Here is a 21836-nt window from a genome sequence, read left to right on the forward strand (position 1 = left end):
CTTTATTGTCAAGCACCGTGGTATTGAAGTGGACCAATAAAAAATCAAGGCCATTCAAAGCATGCCTGAGCCAAGAAACCTGCACGAGCTGAAAAGTCTACAAGGACGGCTAGCCTTCATCAGACGCTTCATCTCCAACCTTGCATGGCGTTGTCAACCGTTCAGCCGACTCATGAAGAAGGTTGTTCCGTTTGTATGGGACGAAGCATGCCACAATGCTTTTGAAAGCATAAAAAAGTATTTGTCAAGTCCACTTGCCTTGGGGGCGCTTGTGCCCGGGAAACCACTCATATTGTACATCGCCGCTCAGGAAAGTTCAGTGGGAGCACTCTTGGTGCAAAAGAATGAATCCCAGAAAGAAGAAGCGCTCTACTACCTCAACCGAACTCTCACCGGCACCGAGTTGAACTACTCCCTAATAGAAAAGATGTGCCTTGCCTTGGTGTTCGCCATCCAGAAACTCAGGCATTACATGCATGCTTACACCATCCACTTGGTTGCTAAAGTTGACCCGGTCAAATACGTCATGTCCAAACCAGTCTTGACAGGGCGACTCACTAAATGGGCGCTGCTTCTTAACCAGTATGAGATCATCTACGTCCCAGTTAAAGCTGTCAAGGGACAAGCACTAGCAGACTTTCTTGCCGATCACCTAATCCCAGCTGATTCGAAAATCTCAAACGACCTGCCTGACGAGGAAGTGTTTTACATTGACATCTTCCCGACATGGACGATGTTCTTCGACGGATCTGCACGGGTAGACGGAGCAGGGGCAGGAGTAGTATTCATGTCGCCACAAAGGCAGATATTACCTTATTCCTTTCAACTAAGCGAATTATGCTCCAACAACGTCGCTGAGTACCAAGCACTGATCATCGGACTCCAAATGGCGATCAACATGGGAATCACAGCCCTTGAGGTATTTGGCGACTCCAAGCTCATAATCAATCAACTCTTAACCGAATATGAGGTGAGGAAAGATGATCTCGTCTCATACTTCCGGCTGGCAACTCAACTGCTACAAGAGTTTGAGACTGTGACACTAGAACATGTGCCAAGAAAAGAAAATCAAATGGCAGACGCTCTTGCCAACCTAGCCTCAAGCATGACACTAGGAGAAGACGAAGCTGCAGACGTGCCAGTCTGCCAAAGATGGGTAACCCCCCTCGTCATCAAAATGCTGCTGGATGATACAAATGTCGTCTCAGTACTTCTAGTCGATGTTAAAGAGTGGAGACAACCGCTGATCGACTACTTAGAGCATGGAAAACTTCCAGATGATTCTAGACACCGCTCTGAAATACGTCGACGAGCACCTCGCTTCCTCTACTACAAAGAAACACTTTACCGACGCTCTTTCGAATGAGTACTTTTGAGATACCTAGATGAGGAATAAGCCAATCAAGCCATGGAAGAAGCACACTCAGGCGTGTGCGGGGCATATCAATCTGGACCAAAGCTACATTTCCAGCTCAAAAGAATGGGTTACTACTGGCCAAGCATGGTGAAGGACTGCCTGGAACATGCCAAAAGGTGCCAAGCTTGCCAATTCCACGCCAACTTCATACATTAACCACCTGAACCATTACACCCTACAGCTGCTTCATAGCCATTCGATGCATGGGGATTGGACGTCGTAGGACCAATTACTCCAAAGTCATATGCAGGAGAAGCTTACATCCTAGCTACAACATATTACTTCTCCAAATGGGCTGAAGCCATATCCCTAAGGGAAGTAAAGAAGGAAACTGTCGTCCGTTTCATCAAGGACCACATCATCCACCGATATGGGATGCCTCGCTACATCATCACTGACAACCGAAAGCAATTCTCCAACCGACTCGTGGATGAGCTCTGTGAGAAATACAAGTTCAAGCAGCACAAGTCTTCCATGTATCATGCCCCGGCCAACGATCTTGCAGAAGCATTCAACAAAACATTGTGCAATCTCCTAAAGAAGGTGATCGGCCGAACAAAGAGAGACTGGCATGAAAGAATAAGCGAAGCACTTTGGGCATATCGGACGACACATAGGACTCCTACCCAAGCTACGCCTTATTCCCTTGTATATGGCGTGGAAGCTATTCTACTGCTCGAAAGTTAAATCCCTTCACTGAGAATGGCTATACAAAAAGGCTTGACTGATGAAGAGAATGCAAAGTTGCGCTTTCAAGAGTTGGAAACACTCGACGAAAGAAGGCTCGAAGCTCAACAACACTTGGAATGCTACCAAGCACGACTATCCAAGGCATTCAACAAGAAGGTCCGCCTAAGGTCTTTCTAAACTGGAGATCTCGCCCTCGCATTGTGTAGGCCTATCATCACAACTCACAAGACAAAAAGCAAGTTCACATCAAAGTGGGATGGACCATACGTAATATAAGAGGTCTACACCAACGGCGCCTACTTAAACATGGCAGAAGACGGCTTGAAGATCGGCCCTATCAATGGAAGATTCTTGAAGCGCTTCTACCCCTAAAAGGCGACAACCAACGCTCCTGGCCCGCAAGAGCATAAACTATGTACGACAAAATCATCATCAAAATCATTGTTAAATTCATCGCTCATTTGAACTACGTCATGACTTGATCCCTCCTCAACCGAGGGTACGTAGGCAACTTGAAACTTCAAAACTTCAAGTACAGTCGCATCATCAACAAAAAACACAAACACTTTGAAGAGTAAATAGCAAATGCAAAATACTTTATTTCTTTAAAGGAATGGCAGCTACAAGACGGTCTTTCCAGGCAGCAAGGTCAATGTGCACAACAACGTCACTGAGGAAAGCCGTGTTCAAAAGGCATTACGCAGCGAAGTCTCGTTGCAGGCTCTTGCACAGCTCCACACGGTAGCGCACCAAAATAAGGAATAAAGATTTTATTAAAAGTTTGATGCTATTACAATTTCTTTGTACAAAAAAAAGAAAAAAAAAAGAAAAAAAGTTTGTACAATATATATATATATATATATATATATGTATATGTATATATATAAAATCTGCAATTGCTTCGGCCCAGCATGGTTCACACCATCAACGAGTCCATCAACGTTGGGCCCAACTCCTGTGGCCCATCCTCAATAGACTCCAAGCTGGTCCAAATCCTCTTCCAAAGCTTCCTCGTCTCAAGTTGTCCATCTCTCTTTTCCAACTTCTGTCATCACCATCAATACAAATCAAGAAACTCATTTTTTCTGAAGCACAGGCACTTTTGGATCTGACCCATAAGAAGCTCCGCCGTCTCCCCCATGTCTTCAGCTGGGTCCTGGAGCTCCTCTTTCGGGCCGACGCTAATGTGATGGTCCAAGAGAATCCCAATTGCTTACGATTCGTCGCCGGAGCCGGGGTAAGCCACTACGAGTTCAGCAGCCTCAACTCACCACTTTATCCGCGAATCCAACCCGAAATAGAGAGAAGCACTCCGGTGAGGAAGCCCCACACATCCACCACCGATCTGCTCACCTGGTCTGAGACTCCACTCGTCTTCATCTCCAGTGCTTCAGACCTTCTCTTCCTTATTAACCTCGGTGCCGATGCATCTACGACACCTGCTGCAGGTCCCTCGTCACCATAGCAATCTCCCTGCGACCCAGGCTCTTCTTCTCTTCTTCTGCCTAACGCCAGCATCTCCTCCTTCACCACCATCGATGCCCAGATCAAAGGTCCAGAAGGAATCGTGTACACCGAAAGGTTCTTCAACATTAAGATTCAGATACCCGAGGTACCCGTTTCAGCCTCCGAGTGTGACATTTACGAAGCCAATTTACCATCCGAATATCAACACCGGAGGCTGGATTTGCCTTGACATTCTCAATCTTCCTCCGAATGAGGCATGGCAACTATCATTGAATATTTCAACTGTGCTTACAAGCATTGGGTTGTTATTGAGTGAACCCAATCCAGATGATGGCCTCATGTGTGAAGCGAGTAGGGAATTCAAATACAATAGGCAAGCTTTCGACCAGAAAGCTCGATCTATGACTCAGAAATATGCCCAGGCTTCCGCTTCTGGGAGTGTTTGTGACTCTCAATCTCAACCTCCAAGCAGCGCAAATCCATTCACGGTGCTGCTGGAGGTAAAAGCTTCAATCCATGAGTCAAAACATGAAGTAGATGAGTCTGTTGTGAGTAGTAATAAAAAGGTAATTAGGGGTAGCAGGAAGCTGTCGCTGGAGTGTTCAGGCCAAATCCAGAAAAATGGATGTTTGCGGGAAAGGAAATGAATTGCCAAAACTGCAACTCTTTGCTCTGATTTCGGAAACAAGACGGAAGTCAAGGGAATAGAAAAGTTGCTGGAAGATAAGTGCAGTTAGAGTCAGGAGAAGATATGGAGAGAACAGAACTGAAGGAGTCAGATTCAACTGAATTGGACAATGGTACTACCCCAGATCGTTCTACTTCTATGTGGCTGGTAGAAAATCTTAAAGAGATGGACCAAAGGATTAAGCAAATGATGAAGCTGATCAAAGAAGATGGCGATTCTTTGCCAAAAAATGACGAAGCGTTTTCTCAGAAGAAGCCAGAATTGGTTGAGGAATTTCACAGAATGTATCGGTCGCTGGCTGGATGCTATGAACACTTGACCAAAGAAGCACATAAGGGGTTTGGGGATTTTGAATATGGTTTCGACCAACGTTCTCCTCTGCTGACTCCAGATGCTAAACATGGTCTGCACAAATCTGGCCATCAAGTTGTTGGGTTAGATATATCACTAAGCTCAGATGGTTCTAGTCCAGCTCTTTCTTTAAAGAATGGCAGCGAATCATCTTCCTTAACATCATTGGGATCTGAGCCAGAATCTCTTAACTCCCCCGTCAGCAATTACTTGGTTCCACCTTCGAACGTTGATTTGGACAACCTAAGATGGCAGCAGGAGATTACTGAGCTTGAAAATTGAACTTTCTAGTGTGAGAGAGAAGCTCCAAATGAGGGAGGCTGATCTTAAAATGGAGAAAATGCAAGTGTTGGAGCTGCAAAATCAGATAGTTGAGTCAGAGAGTCCGAATCGAATCTAACTATCGGTCTTTGACTTGCTGCTGTAAGCGCGACTGGTCCTTATAAGCACAGCAATCTTGGGTTCGATCTTGCCGGAGAAACCGCCGCCGCTATGGCAGCTGATTCCATTGTCTCATCGCCTTCTTCTTCGGCCTTCAACGCACGTCCGTGCTCTCTATGCTCTCTACCCTCTTTCTCCAACTTCACAACCGCTGTCAAACGACTAGCCGATCGTGAAGCTCGCTGCTTTGCATTACACTCTGCCGTCTTTGAATATGATTGACAAAACTAAAGTTTGTCAACACACACCCAAAGATCTCCTCCATCTCTTGCCTCCTACAACTCCCCGTCCGTTTTTTCCTCTGCAAGGTAAAAAAAAAAAAAAAAAATGCAGTGGCTGTGCAATGGCGGCGGGCGGTGCAAGGCAACAAGAATGCAGTGGCGGTGCAATGGTTGTGTAGTGGCAAACAACAACGACGAAGAACTTCAATAACTGCCGTCAAACGACTAGCCGGTCATGAAGCTCGACGCCTTACATTCTGCCTCAAGCTCCAGCGACTCTAGCCTCTCCGTCTGTCTCCACCCAAGCTAGATGCTGCTCCGTCGAGTTCCATCCCTGCAAAGCACCATATTTAAAGAAAAAAAATGATGGTGGACGGCACCAACTAAAAAAAAATGAAAAGTTGCGGAATGGTGCATGCCAGGAGGAAAAGAAAGAAAGATAAAAAAAAAAAAAAGGTTTTCAAATGGTGGCCAGCCACCGAAAGCAAAGAAAAGAAATGATTGACAGGCACCATCCAAAGGAAATGATAATAAGCAAGAAAGACAGGTCATGGTGTATGCTACTATTAGCAAGTCAAGAATGAAAAAGGAAATAGGTGGTGGAGACAGAATGATTGAAAGGAAGAAAGTACGGGGAGGACGACGAATTTCCATCCAAAAAAAAAGAGGAAGTAACACATCTTAGTCAGATATACGTTTTAGCACAACATACTGAATAAAATAAAGCATGTCCATTGATATCTCTAAGAAATTACAAGTGCGTAAAAAAAAAAATAAATAAATAAAAGAGGGAGCCTTCACAAATGTCACTTATGTGAAGCCTCAGTACTTAAAGCCTTAGTACTCGGTGGAACCCTAGAAGAGTGAGGCACTGGAGATGGATTATTCGGAGCCTCAATACTTGGTCGAACTCCAGATGACGAAGGCAAAATGTGCCTTTGGAATTCATCCACAAATCTCCGATTGTCACTTTGAATCCAACATTCGGAATCCAGCAACTGATCAAGCTTCCTCTTCATGCTCGTCGAATAACTATTTGCAAGCACATGCAACTCTATTATCGTGCTTGAGCTGTCTGATCACTTGATTAAGAGCTGGTACCTCGGCTGTCAATGATTCAACTTGGCGAGTTCGAACAAGTAGGCGTTGGCCCATGTTGGAAACAAAGTTCGCACACTGGACACTAAGAGCCTGGGACTCTTGAACAGCTAACTCATTGGACCGTCGTGAAAGTATCCTATTATCTCTAGGAGTGATGAGGTTCCTAGCTACAACCGTAGCCGTTGCTGCATCCCTCATCACAGAGTCTTCAACTGTAAAAGGGCTATTAAAAGATAAGAAGGACGGGCGCTATGTATTACCTTAACGCGGTGCACCTGCGTCACTGCTGAGACTCAAATCTAAGCAAATGTTAGACGGGTTAGTCATTTTCAAAACAAAAAATGTTGAAAGAAAAAGGTTGGATAGAGTAAAATCTCAGAAAATACAGCAAAGACAATTTTCAAGGGTGGGCAATCTTCAAAGTGTGCAGGTTGAAAACGATTGACACCTCTTTAAAAGGAAAGGCAACACAACCACTCGTTTAAAATTCGAAGAGACACCGCTCTTCAAATTTCAAAATCTGGATTTTCCGGCGTAAAGTTCGTCAACATTTTTTCAGACGCAATCTCAGCTTTCGGCTATCACGTGCAACTTTGCCAGAGATCACTGATAAAGTTGAAAACGTGTGAAGTCTATTATTCCCACCTACCCGAATTTTGGCCGACAAGCATGGGTGACAAGGCCACATCCACCCTGCCACTTGCTATTGGGAATTCACCATATAATTCGACCTCCATACTCTATAGCAAGGCACACATCCAAAAAACGCCTGACCCTTCTTCCTTGCCGAATGCATCTGCAACCAAAACTCAGTTTTCTTCCTCCCTGAAAATAGAAACGCCTGACTCTTCTTCTTTGCCAAGAATACATCTCCAACTAAAACCTCTTAACATACTCAGTTTTCTTCCTCCCTGGAAATACCTCTTCAACCAAGTCACACCAGAGCAAAGGTATTTCATATCACTGGGGGTTAAGAGCAAGAGTATCTCATAGCATGTTTTCTCCCTATCATTTTCTTTGTCCTCCCTATTCACTGCGAAGACAAGGATAAAGAAAGCAATATGTCGGAACCTCCACTCAAGCTCCTGGTAAGCAACCGACTGCCTGTAACCCTTTCCTGATTGCTTACCTAGCCGTGCTCTCGAATACTCATCTTCAACATCTTATGCTTCCTCTTCGTCTACCATATCTGCCTGGGGAACAGATAAGGGAAGTGAAAATGATACATTGAAGCATGTGGAGACAAGCACAACAAAGCACGTGCCAATTCATCCGCTACTTCCTCAAAAGCAAAAGTATCTCATATCATCAGGGTCGAAAGCAAAGGTATCTCATATCATGCTTTCCCCCCCATCATTTCCCTTACCCTTGCTCTTGCCTGCAGAACAATGAGAAAGAAAGCAATCAGTCTGAACCCGAAATCAAACCTCCGATCGGGAACTAATTGCCCGGAACCTTTGCTTGGTTACTTACCTAGTGTTGCTCTCGAGTGTTCATCTTCAACTGTTGACGGGTATCGAATTACCTCAGCAAATACTTCAAGACAGTTGATATGGTGCTGGCTCTTTACACTGAAGCTGCCAAGCATGGATGAGTGTCTGAAAAGTGATGCTCTGAAGGACCATTTAAAGGCAGAGGGTTGCACACCACTTCGGTTAGGCGAAAGAAACAAGCAGAGAAGAATGCAGCACGATGAGCTGGAACAAATCATTATGGCATGACACCCTTCTCGGCAGAACTGCATAATCCAGACGGAGGAATCTAAGTCAAATCCAAGCCCGCCATCGTTGCTATAATAAAAAAGCTCGAGAAGCTTCAACAACCTTTCGCTGGCATTATCGCCGAAGAGCAAAGTCTCGATAATCCCTAAAGATCAAGTCACCAATTGGAAGAAGAGCCCATCAACCTTGAAGATCATACCGTTGACCAAACTGCTCAGGGTTTATATGAAAATGCTGCGAACTTCCTTGATCTTTCAAAGCATGCATGTCCTGAAACTGCTCGTGGTCATGTTTAAGTTCGAGATCAAGCCTCAACGGCCCTTAAAGAAATCACAAGTCCGATTCAAGATCAAGTGTCCACCACCCTTGAATCAAATCCAGTTCAAGATTAAGTCTGTGGAAAATCCTTTGGAGGAAACCAGAAAACCCCTCAAGCCCAATTCAAGATTAAGTCTGTGGAAAGTCCTTTGGAGGAAACCAGAAAACCCTCCAGCCCAGTTCAAGATTAAGCTTGTGGAAAACCAACAATTGGAGGAAACAAGAAAATCTTCCAACCAAATTCAAGATCAAGCCCTGACGGCCCTTGAAGAAATTATCAGCCAGTTCAAGATCAAGCCTCAACGGCTCTTGGATCAACATCTGCAGTAAAGGACTTCAAAACGTATCTTCTACACGTGACAAGCACATGTATACGACACGCCTTGAAGTGGGGGCATTTGTAGACATCAAAATTTCGGTGAAATAAATGTTGATCAATAATTAAAATTTCAACGTTCACGTGTCATATAAATTTTACACATAGCATGTGACTAAACGAAAAATCAAAATAAATCGAAAAAATCATCAAACAGGACATGTGTCAACACCTGGCAGAAATGATTTATTTCATCTGATTATTTAAATCCAAAAAATCAAGTTTTGGAATTCTATAAATAGGAAGCCAAGACATTCATTTTTGGGACACCAATTCATAACCAATTCACCTCACACCACAACCTTGAAGCTTTGAAACTCTAAAGCTCCCAAGCAAATCCCGAAGGATCAAGAAAGCTCTCTTCGTTCTTCGTCAAATCCTCATTCAAAATCAAACCCCAACGGCCCTTGAAGAACTTCCACTAATTCAAGATCAAGCCCCGACGGCCTTTGAAGAAAGTGACCATCATTCATCATTCGTTCATCCCTAGATCAAGCCCCGACGGCCCTTTGGATCAACGACGTCAACAAATCCGCACAACTGTTTATCGCAAGATCAAGCCCCAACAGCCCTTTGGACCAACAACATCAAATCCACCCATTACAAAGATAGAATCAGAGGCTAAATTTGTAGAAGAGATTGTAACCCCTAAATCATCAATACAAATATTATTTTTTACACGTGTTCTTGTCTCGTTCATCGCAGGAATTTCCGTGTTTACAGTATGCTGCTGAAAAGTTTGTCGTTGATCTGACTTTTCCAAAAGGGAAGAAAAAAACTGTTGAGTTTGAGCCTGTGAAATATGTTATTCCGAAAGTGGCCACAACCGTTGCTGAGAAGATTGCTTAGCGAAAAGGTTCAGTGGTGCCCCTAGTGTCTGGGTTTGTATTGAAGTGCGCGTCTGAGCTAAGTCCGGTTCGGCTTTTTAGAGGCTTGCCGATATGAAGAGTAGGAAGGTGGATTCTACTGCTAAAGTGGCCTCTGGGCAGTTGTGAGAAGTTCACCGAGTCTGGTTCTGAGGAGTTTCCTGGGGTTTATGCGATGTTTAAGGCTGGCCTGCTTGAAGACGTCGATGCATGCGCCAAATTCATTAATAATATCAGGAAGGTCATCCGCTCTGATTCTTTTATGAAGCATTCTGCCTACTCGAAGAGGTCCTTATTGCTTGTTACAATGCAGAAGACTTTGATCTTAGAATTGAGAAGCTCGAATTTGAACTCGCCGTTTTGAAGGGGTCTAATGTCTATACCTCAACTTCTCTTCTGTGCAGCTGGAGACCATTCATCAGGAGGTAGTCGGTTTGAAAACTAAGCTTAGTGCGACTTAGACAATGTTGGAAGCTGCAGAGAAGGAAGTTAGTCATGTTGCACTAGTGGTCCAGGACCTTGAACATGTCAATTCGGAGTTACAATTTGCTTGTTTTGCCAAGGACGATGATTTTGTCTTCATGGATGGTGAAGTGTCTCGTCTCAAGGTTGTTGCCAGTATGCTTGAGTCCAAGGAAGTGGATATGCAAAGTGCACTGTATGCTAGCAAGAACTTGAAAAAGGAATTGGATAAGTTGCAGGATGCTCACACTGGCTTGTTAAGGAGGATGCGCAGCTGAATAATGAGAGGGTCAGTCATGAAGTGGCACTTGCTTCTTGTCAGGCCAATTTCTACAAGCTTGGCTATGTAAACCATCTCCATGGTAGGCCGTCGGATTATGAGTTTTCGAAGAAGGACTTTGAGACTTACTTCATTTCTCAAGTTTATCTGCTTGATTTCTCGTTTGAGGCTACCTTTGGTGGAGCCGTTGAGGGTCATTTTGTCTAGGCAAGGGCATCTGAGGATGAGCTGATGGAAGCTTTGGCTGCTAAGAACGGTATGACTGCTAAAGGTGTGGCAGTCAAGGAACCAGTTGTTGCGCAGGCTGCCGATGAGTTGTATTTTTGCTTTGACTTAGGAATTTTCTTCTTTTCCTTTTTGTTCTGCTTATCTAAACTTTGTCAGCCTTCAAGCCAGTTTATCAATTTGCTAGAAATTTAATAAACAACTTTCCTTGCTATTTCGCCATGTCTTTTGCAAAACTTTATTGTAGAACGAGTAGCTAGGTGAACTATTTCGATGAAGCAATCGATCCTACATCGTCACTTAGGTTTTAGTTTTGTTTTCGGGGCTTCGGGAGCCTTGCCTGCTTGAGGTGACTTGCAAAACTTTACCGTTGGATGAGCGACTGGGTTGGCTACTTCGATGAAGCAGTCGATTCCACGTCGTCACTTTGGGCTTTAGTCTTGCCTTTGATGCTCAATGAGCTTTACCTGCATGAGGAAATATGCGAAATTTCTAACTTATAAAGTTAGCGGTCAGACTCTGGCTTTCATAGAAAGCAGACAAGTCCTCATAGTAGCTATAATCGTGAACTTCGACTTTGACGGCTTCATGAGCCTTGGCCCTCCATAGGCAAATTGTGAAACTTTAAACTTATAGAGCTGTTGGCTGGACGCGTGGCTTTAGTAGAAAGCAGATGAGTCCGCGTAGCTACTATAGTTGTACATTTCGGCTTTAGTGGCTTCACGAGCCTGGGCCCTCAAGGGCAGATTGCGAAATTTTTAACTTATAAAGCCATCTGCCGGACACGTGGCTTTTGTAGAAAACAGATGAGCTCGTATAACTGCTATAGTTGTACATTTGGGCTTTGGGTCTTGCAAAACTTAAACCATAAACCGTTGACCGGAAGTGCTACTTTTAAATAAGCAGATGGTTTCACGTAGCCATAGTAGGCGTAAGTCTCGACTTACAAATTGCCTAGGACTGCTAGCCGTTGGGTCGTCGGTCGGGTGTCTTACTTAAAGAAGTAGACGACCCACGTGACCACTTTAGGCGTTAGCCCTGTTAACTACATTGAAATATTAGAGAATCAAAGAGAAAATCAGAAGAAAGAAGAACACAAGAAGGATGAACATAGAGAGTTTAGAGAAAGAAATATAAGACTTGCATTAACTAAAGAGAAAGATTACACAACTCTGTTTTTATAACATAAATCCTAACAACTCTAACCAAATACTAACAAATTACTGACGTGTACATTCATTTTAACTAATCATCTACCTAATAGTGTGGAACCCTTAATACTCCCCTTCAATCTCAACTGGGGAAATCCAATTTGAGATTGGAAAAACATCTGCAATCACCATTATGAAACCAGAAAACTGAACAGAGTTGAACCATCTGCAATCTTGCAATCTTTCTTCATCCACATCAGATTCATTGCATGTCATAATATCATCATTTATATCATTTTGTTCCATATGAAAATCATTCCCATCTAAGTTCAGATAGTAAACCTCTCATCCGTTCTTCATTTTCAGTGGAATTAATTTCCTTCAGAAATGGCAAAGAATGCGGATACCCCAATGCTCAAACTAAACCCACGTGAAGAAGAGAATAGAGTTGAAGAGGTCCCGTCCACATCCATATCTATACCATTATACCTTACCATATCAGAAACAAAACTCAACAAAAAAGCAAACCCCTCATAAGAACACCGTCCATCAAAATGATCCCTTATCATCAGAGTGCAATGTTTTTGTCTTATCCTTACATCTCCCCAGGCTTTGGTTCTCAATTTCCAAAACTAAATGCTTCCCAACAATTATGATGCACATTAACAAGATATTCACTACATCAGATTGATGAAGACAAGGAAATTTGCACAATTAGCTTGAAAACATCTTAAACCACATAAATGTACAAATCCAACTACTGCAAAACAGAACCTATATCATCTTTTCAAACTTGCCAAAACCAAAACATGTTACTCATCCAATTGTCATCACACATTAATCTTCCCAAAGACAGAATGTTCTCCAATATCATATAGTAACATGTGGAAGTGATGTGTTCCACTCCAAATATGATTCCCTTTTTTCTCCAAATATATATATTCATTGCATCACTGCAACATACATACCAAGATCTTTGAAAAGAACTATGTTGCACATATCCAAAAGTCATGCCACCTAATATTTCACTGCCTTTCACATGAGTTTCAATCAAATAACAGCTTTCTTTGAAGGAGGCATAGCACACCCTCATGCCAGTTATAACAATTTCTTATAGGATTACCATTCATGAGATTTACCGTCAACAATCTCATTCAACATTGGCTTCGGCCTTTAACATTTACAAAAACAGAAAATTAACAAACTATAGTTGGCATCGGCCTTAACTATAGTACCATAGGATCGCCCTTTATGGATTTTACCAAAATCAACTTGTCTTAACAATGGCATCGGCCTTCACAAATTTCAACAACATAAAATCAACATTTATGTAGGATTACCCTTCGTGGGATTTACTTACTCTAACACGGGATTACCCTTCGTGGGATTTACTGTCAACAACTTCTTCAAACTTTATCTTTTTCTAAGACACATATAACCAGACTTACTGTAGATACATGTTAACAACTGAGCTGGTTAGACTCGACATTATAGGTTGAGGCAAAGAACTCATATAGTGTTGCAGTATCTATCAATGTATGATAATCGATGCCTTCGCTACTTTGCAACAACCACTTTAACTGAAATTGGGGCCAAGTTATTCGCTATGGACAAGAAAATAACCAACATTGCAAGGCAATGCATTCCATTCTTTAACTGTAATTTTAGTTCGTTCCATGTCAAAGCTACTTTTCCATCTAAATCAATGCTCCTTAACTATTGGCATCATGCCTTAATCCCAATTTCAACTCCCTTCCAACATTAATCAAGAAAATGACCACTTGCCCAAGAATTTGAAGAACAAGAAGAACAATAGTATATACCATAACTCCTAATCACAAAAAATGGCTTCATGTCTTTATTGTACTCTTTCTCATTCCACAACTAGTTTGAAAATGGTGCATGCCCAACTTTAAATAGAACAACTTTGTGCCAAACTCTAATTAACATAAGTAAGAAATATGTCACCACTTTGCCAAGAAAAACCCATTTCAACGAAGTGAAAACCAAGAGAGAAAATAAGCAGCAAAACATCAAAGATGCAGAACCCAGAGAGAACAGAGAACTATCTTGAACCCAATAATCCATACCCAATTCTCCAAACATATCTAGATTTGCAGAAAAAATCAAATCCAATAAAAAGACTAAGTAGAATTTCAGTAACAATCCAGCGTAACAATCTTGAACCCAAATATCAGACATAACTTGAAGAAGCCGGAAAAACTCACAAGAAGGATGACTTCGTGCTTTTAATATTCAACATATCAACTTAAATCACTTCATGCCCAAAACAAAAAACTAATTAATTTACATAATATTGAAAGAATCAGACCAAGAAATTTAGAAAAAAAGTGACTGAAAAACTTGACCAATCTCGAAACTACCGAGCACCGGTCAACGCCATACCTTTTGAGGACCCATTGAGGAGTTCATGCTGAGGCACCCCTACCGAAGCACAAGAGTTTCCCTCCAACCAGGAGGCCAATCACAGCACGACATATGTCAACATTGGAATAAAGCTCATAGAGTCCCACATCAACCGTGGACAGAAGCTAGAGACTCTCCTCAACTATAAAAAGACACCATTCTCCTACAATGAATCCCTAATGTCATTATTGTACTTAAACTAGTCATTAGAACTCACTAATGATGATTATGTTTAAACCTATGTATTTTGTAAACCCTTCACTATTAATGAGAACTTCTCTACTCCGTGGACGTAGCCAGACTTAGGGTGAACCACGTACATCTTGTGTTTGCTTCCTTATCTTTATCTATTTACATATTATCCTCACCAGGTGACCAGAGCAACCGAGGAAAGGTCACAAACTCAACACTTCATGTTGTTCCAAAGTCTTACTGATTTTGTGCATCAACAAGCTCCATAAGACTTAGTGATAAGACAAGGTAGACATAGGATTTAGTGATAAGACAAGGTAGATATAGGCTCTTAATAGTTTGATTTGCATGGCAATGATGACAATTGGGTGCCGGCAATTATGACTAAATTTTTAGGCTATTTGATGGCTCATTTTTTAGGGTCCTTGACGGTTTTTTTACAAAAATAGAAAATAGAAAGGCCATAAAATTAGAAAGAAAAAAGTACATGATAAAACTAAAGGAAAAGAAAAGGCTGTGTTGGAAATTAAACGCTACTATACCAAGAACATTGAACGAAAATTAACAAATTAGATCTTCCTCTAAATTGTATAGAACAAAAAAGGAATTGACACTCAATATTGTTCGAATCCTTGTCTTGTTGAAACTATCAAACTATAAGGTAAAAACTAGTAAGTTTCGAACTCATGCCTTGTTGAAACTATCAAACTATACTCACCAACTGACTTGACGCTTAATATTGTTTAAACTTGCACACAACTGATATATATTAGAAAAAGTCAAGGATAGGCCTGGACCAACTCTGGCCTCCATGTGGCTCCGCCACTGATCTCATATATAAGATTGATAAGCTATATGTTGGAAATGAAGTAGCATGAGTTGATAAGCTATATGTTGAAAATGAAGTAGGGGGTGTGAGATTTAACAACACACTAGCCTATATGTTGGAAATGAAGTAGCAGGAGTAACAAAAAATGAGTTGGTGGGGATTCCTACAACTTTTATAAGTCACATGCATCAAATCCTCACCACATAAACCCTTTTAGTACAATCCCTCCTTTACCCAACGAGTTTTCATCCACATCATGCTACACTTGAATAAATAGGCTTCTTGCACTTATTTGCAATAACCATTAACCCCATAGAGAAAAGGCATTCCACTTCTCAAATAGCCAAAACAATTCACAACACAAACATGTCCAAGTTTAGACATGAAACTCAGGGTTTTAATGCTGAGTTCCACGGGTGGTACAACATAGAACCTCCTCTATTTTCAGGGTCACCCAAGCTATGTTGACTCGGAGACACCACTAGGAAATATAAATCAAGTATGTGGGAGACTCGATTATGAAATGAGTGTCGCCGAGTCTTGGAACCATAATCCATGAAGGCGGAAAAAAAGCTTGTGGACCTCAACGATAAATCTAATGAAGCGTTATACCGTGCAAGCAAATAGAAAAAATAAGGCTAACATTTCTCAAGAAAGGATCTCATTCTTAAAGTTTGAATTGTCGCAGAAGCGTCACGACCATATTGAGTTGTACGAGCATTTTGGGAGGGAAATGCCAAAATTAAGGAGGAACGAACAAGGCGTTTGAGGATTTTCATTAGGTATCGAAGAGAAATGAACCTCATCAACCACAATAGGATTCTATAATAGTGAAGGAGGTTGAATCATGTTCGGTGAGGGTTATGCTTAATAACTATAGTAGAATAAATTTGAAGGTGTACTCTAGCCTGTGGTTGACTTGTAATGTTTAATTATATGTTAAGTAATGTAATATAGTTGTGCAATGTATTTGCTAACTATTATATGATAATAAACATGAGGACTATTTATCCTTGTTATCTTCAGCGCCTACCATGTCCTAAACTACCTTAATGCGAAGAGTATCAAATATGTAAATACGCAGTATATACACTATAAGTACATGATATGTACATTACATGCACATGCTATGCACAGAATTGGAGATCGGGCAGCCAGTTGCTTTTCGCATTTATAAGACACTTTAATGGCATGCTGTTGGTATAGTGGATACAATTAAAATATAATCCATAAAGATCACATATATAACGTTACATTGACATATAGTGGATACAATTGGCTTGGAATCCACAATGATCACATATATAAGGTTACAGTGACAGTTTGCAAGTCTTCTTACGTAACCATTGCTTAATCGTGCACGTGGAAAACATGAAACTAGTTGTCGCTTATTTTATGGTCGCACATGACCCTTAACGTCCTCTAACCTTTTTTTTTTTAATTTTGTTTATCACCGAGGTTGGGCAACAACTAGGTTGTGGTCATACTAGAGCAGAACATACGTGCATCATAACTTATGAACATTCTCGCTTCTCATATTAAGTTATAGCCTTGCACACCATATGCACATAGCGGAAATTGTTTTTACAAATTTCTGCAGGTGAATCACTTGAAATAGAAATTAGAACACACCCAGTATTCTATCACATCAAAAATAAAGTTTTTTCCACAACCCATAGCCTCCAACATGAAACACATACCCTAATTGAACTTCTAAGTATTAATTCATCTTATAAATAGCCCATATATTCCATAAATCATTGATATAGGAACTTGGAATTAAACACCCTACCTTACTATGGCTGTCGAAGCTTCCGTCACCCGAAAAAATGAAACTTTCCTCCCAAAACAGAAAAATATGGTACAAACATCCCATCTTTAAGGATGGAAAAATTTGTTGTGTTTGGTTATGGAATAATAACACACATAGCTCACAGATCTGAGCTCAAACCCAAAAACCCCGACCTTACTCTTCTCACATCTCTCTCGACATCCCTATATTTGAAACCAGAACTATGAGCTCAACCTAAAACACATCTCACTCTTCTTACCTCTCTCTCCACTTCCTTCTCTTTGAAATCAAAGCTCACACATATGAGCTCAACCCAAAAGGCCACAACTCACATCTCTCTTTCTCGACATCCCCAACTTCGAAATAAAAAACAATGAGTTGTGAGTTTTTACAATTTATATGTGGGTATTTTTGTCGTTTCGCTTTTGTGCATATGGTGTATGGAATGTGCATGGCCGGTTTGTTATATATATATATATATCAAAGAGACTAGAGAGACAGATAAAATTGAGACAAAAATTAATTTACTTTTTTTTTTAAGTAAACTATTTGTAATATAAATTAGTAAAAAAATATTGTTTTCTAAATTGACCATCATTACTTTTTTTTTTAAATGAGTGAGAGTGATATATAATAATTGAAACAAAAATAATTACAACCCTCAAAATAATACAATTTGAAAAATAAATATTTCATTAATTCAATGACAAGGCAGATTAGTATTCTTCTTCACTTGTACGTGAGAGGTCTTAGATTCGATTCTCACCAAAGGCAGATTTGAAGCACCTTATTGTTAGTTTATTATGAGGCTTAACCTCTTTCGCACTCCTTTAATGTAGATTATATCGTTTGTTAAAAAAATAACAAAAAACAGTAAAATAACGACTATAATGACCACAAATATGAGCAAACCTTCTATAACGATGAATGTTATTATTTATGTGACTTACTACTAATGCACATTTTAGCACCTCACCTTTTTTAAGCTCAATTTTTTTTTTCAAATTAATCCTAGATGTATTCTCGGATTAAAAATGTAAATAAAAATGAGAATGCAATTGAAAATTTCAAAATTATACATGATGTTATTCAAAAGCTTAATTTTACAATATTTGTGAATTTGTCCAAATCTTACAACTCTAATAGGATAATATCTAGTCTAAGAGATATGGTAGAATCTCACAAGGATATCTCACATATGATAGGATTTACATAATCACATTCATAATCTAATATGACTGCAACACTCCCCATTAAGTGTGTAAATACTCAAACAATGGCGTATCAGGTCTTCAACGATGAAGTAAGTGCAATTGATGAAGTCGTCAGCACAATGAGTGAATGCAAATCTCAAATCAACGGAAGAATGCATAAAAGGTAAAACTCACAAAACCTTGCTGTAGTAAAACCCAATGTGGGATAAAAACCCATAGACTAATGAGAAAAGTGAGAAGTTGTATTAAGTCAAAACTGTACGTCTTCTGGACGCAAGTATAATATCTCACAAGGGTATGACCAGCCTAAGATGGATGCCTCGTCAAAACCTAGTTATGTAGCAAAAGCTAAGTGGGAAAAATGCTCATAAGCGTAGGGAAAAAGAGTACATTAAGATCAAGTGAGTATACTTCTGGATACTCCTTCTGAGTTTGACAGAACTTCCAAATGAGAACAACAAGCATTGCATATGAGTAGTTAAGCATACCAATTCCTCGGACAAGCTTCTGGAAGGTTGATTTCTGCAATGTAGAGGTCGACAAAGTTGTTTGGGATTGGCTTGCATGACTTCAATCTTATGATGCTTTGCTGATGTGATGTAGATGCAATATGTATTGGCGTTGACTTCGTTGATGTATCATGTCTTGGTTGGGTGGATACATGCGACATAGTCTTCATGGATCATCATCGGGTCTCAACGATGGATGAAAATGGCAAGTACTTCGAATATGCTCAACAAGAGATCTTAAACATGTCTCACTTGTGGCAAAGTGAAGTGAGGTGAGTCTTGGAACGGTTTGAAGAATTCGCAACTAAGGTCATATCGTGGACCTCCAAGATATTGTGATATCCCTAACGGTAAAGACATAACCATTCGGGGATATGCCTTGTGCGGGTTTGATAAGTAACCATCGTCAGCATAACAAACAAGGTAAGCATCATTCTGAGGATCAAGGGGGTCGGATCTGCTTGGGATGCATTGGGATTAGCCCAAATCCATAGTACCTTCAGGGTAGCTGGAAACGACTTTAATACCAATTCAATGGCTGCGTGACACGCCCCGATCATGATATTCCCTGAATACTAGGATAGGTACGTGCTGGCCGACATCCGAAGGTGACGAAAGTCATTTATTGAGTGCAAATCCTAAAAACAAGGGATAGAGAAGACTTAGAAATATATAAAAATAATGAATATGCATTTAAGGAACATGTTCAGAGCATACAACTAACCAGAATATTAAAAGAAATAATATAAAATTGAATGAACAAATGAGTAGGTCCTACACCAAGAGGACTCGAAGATGCCGCTACGGAAGTGCCTTGACGCCGGGATTGTATGCCTCGATTCTAAGTCCTGAATGGGGGCGCAAAACAAAGGTGAGTGGACTAAGTTTATATATACAATAATAATAAAACAGTTATCACGATTCTAACCCCCACAATTTATATAAAGAAAACTACTAGCATAATAAGTGATATGTTTACTGAAAACTTTAGCATGCCAAAAAATCTCAAAAGACATATCGCGGAAATCAAAATATCAAACATCTCACAGATCGTCTCGTAAGTGATGTATGCTGCCAGTAAGATCACTGAATAAATATAACTCCCGGCCCTATGCCAGCACCGTGGTTTTTGCGCTTGTAGCCAGAGATTTCCAACTCCTGACCCAATGCCTGCTCCGTGTCCCTCAGCCCATAACTAGGGATTATTTCTCCCGGCCTAACTGCCAACACCAGATCCTCGCCCCAGTCGACATAGTGTCCACTAGGTACGCACAAATAGTTACGCCTCTCAAATATAACCACTTCATAGTATAAAGTCATCCATCGTCTATACTATAAATAGGGGTTTTGAAATCATGTTCTAGCATCCTATCATCATCCATCAGATAGTCTACCAGTTCATGGTTTTTATAGAAAATACGATATATTAAAATATAGCTCAATATAGGCTAATAATTAATTCCTCACAAAAAACAAGACGATAAACAACATATTCCATAAACATGCTTAACATAAAATCAGTTCATAAACTCGTAAGGCATGCTATTCATTTATGCAATTAAACTATGAAATCATATAATTTTAGAAGGGGTCTATTCACAGATACTCCGTAGCAGCAGAGTTGTGCGGAAAAAGGATTTAAGGAAATCCCCACTAGCAACGTCACCTAAGCACAAAAATGTACAATTTATCAAACTATGCCCAAACGATAGAATTCCAGGAAATGGACGCCAAAAACGGATTCAGAACATCGAAGTTGGCCTATGAGAGATTTTGGGTTTTGGGTCCTAAGGTTTTTGGTTAAAAAGGGTTAGGGTGAAAATGGGTGGTTTGGGCTTAAGCCCAAACCCACACACACACACACATGGCACAACACACACACACACATGGCACAACACACACACACACATGGCACAACACACACACACACACACACACACACACACACACACACACACACACACACACACACACACATACACACACACACACACACACACGTGCACCACACACACTCACACACGCTTACACACACACACACACTCACACGGACACACACACATCGTGCACACACATCACACGCACACACCCACACACTCGGCCTGTAGGCCTAATAATAAAAAAGGATGGGTTTAAGACCCTAGTTAAAATGAGGTGGCCCAAAGCCCTAGTGTAACTTGGGTTTCTAAAAAGAAAGTAACTAAAATTAAAGGAAATGTGCGGGCCAAGGTATTGGACTGGTCTAAAACGGGTTAAAGCCCGTTGGTGTTCTAAACGGCTTGAAGGCCTGCTTGGTGATCGGGGAAGAACACCAGAAAGTTAGATCGGGATTTGTCCTGATTCCGATTTGGACCTAAAACTAAGTAAAAATAGGAAGTTAAAACATAAAAATGATGCTGAGAGAGAAGGGAAGCAAGATTTTACTATAAATAGACTCAATTGGGGTTGAGATTGGCCGAGTTTGGTCCCAGAGCTCGCCAGATTTTCATGTCGGGTTCTGGAAGAACAAAATTATATGCATGCCAGGTTTAAAATAGAAAATCACACTCCAACTTTATCTCAGGTTAACCATAACCAACACCAAACAAAGGAGACAATCTAAATATACCTGAGATAGCATATTTCGAGAGAGCTCAAGCTCTCGGGCCCACTGGTCACTGCACTCGCAGTGCACCGATGGTGCATGTAAGACCATCATCAGGTTCCCTGAGTCTCAATGATCTTGAAAATGTTGGTTTGGAGTTTGATTTGCGAAGAAATTTGGGTGGAAGTGAGGGTTCTCTCTCTCTCGATGTTATAGAGAGAGTGAGTTCGAGAGTTTCAGGAAATGGGAAGGAAGGTCATGAGGTGGGAGAAGAGGGAAGAAAAGGATGGAGAGTTAGGGTGCTGCTGATGTGAATTTAAACTAACCTAATAAATAGATTAATTCAAACCAAATTTACTCGCAAGTGCACGAATCAGTTGTAGTGGAAATATGTAAATACGAGATCGAATCCACCGGAGTTGATTCAACAATTTAATCCTATAACTATTACTTAACAAATTGAATTAAAGATTGGGTTGTATCGAAGATTAATTAAAATTAACAATGATTAAAC

The 21836-nt window shown here is 40.8% G+C and overlaps 2 protein-coding genes across 2 annotated transcripts; both read left to right on the forward strand.

Moving 5' to 3' along the window:
* Nucleotides 1-3645: 3645 nt before the first annotated feature.
* On the forward strand, nucleotides 3646-4221 carry LOC126631356 (probable ubiquitin-conjugating enzyme E2 37). Its single transcript, XM_050301510.1, has one exon. The coding sequence runs from the start codon at nucleotides 3646-3648 to the stop codon at nucleotides 4219-4221; it is 576 nt and encodes a 191-aa protein (XP_050157467.1).
* Nucleotides 4222-4325: 104 nt separating this feature from the next.
* Nucleotides 4326-4895, forward strand: LOC126631357 (protein NETWORKED 4A-like). The gene has a single exon (XM_050301511.1). It carries the CDS (start codon nucleotides 4326-4328, stop codon nucleotides 4893-4895), a length of 570 nt encoding a protein of 189 aa, XP_050157468.1.
* Nucleotides 4896-21836: the final 16941 nt, after the last annotated feature.

The sequence above is a fragment of the Malus sylvestris genome, chromosome 8, assembly GCF_916048215.2.
Source record: "Malus sylvestris chromosome 8, drMalSylv7.2, whole genome shotgun sequence".
NCBI classification, from domain to species: domain Eukaryota; kingdom Viridiplantae; phylum Streptophyta; class Magnoliopsida; order Rosales; family Rosaceae; genus Malus; species Malus sylvestris.

Coding starts and splice junctions, on each gene's coding strand:
- LOC126631356 (XM_050301510.1), top strand. CDS start 3,646: ATGCCCAGATCAAAGGTCCAGAAGGAATCGTGTACACCGAAAGGTTCT.
- LOC126631357 (XM_050301511.1), top strand. CDS start 4,326: ATGGAGAGAACAGAACTGAAGGAGTCAGATTCAACTGAATTGGACAAT.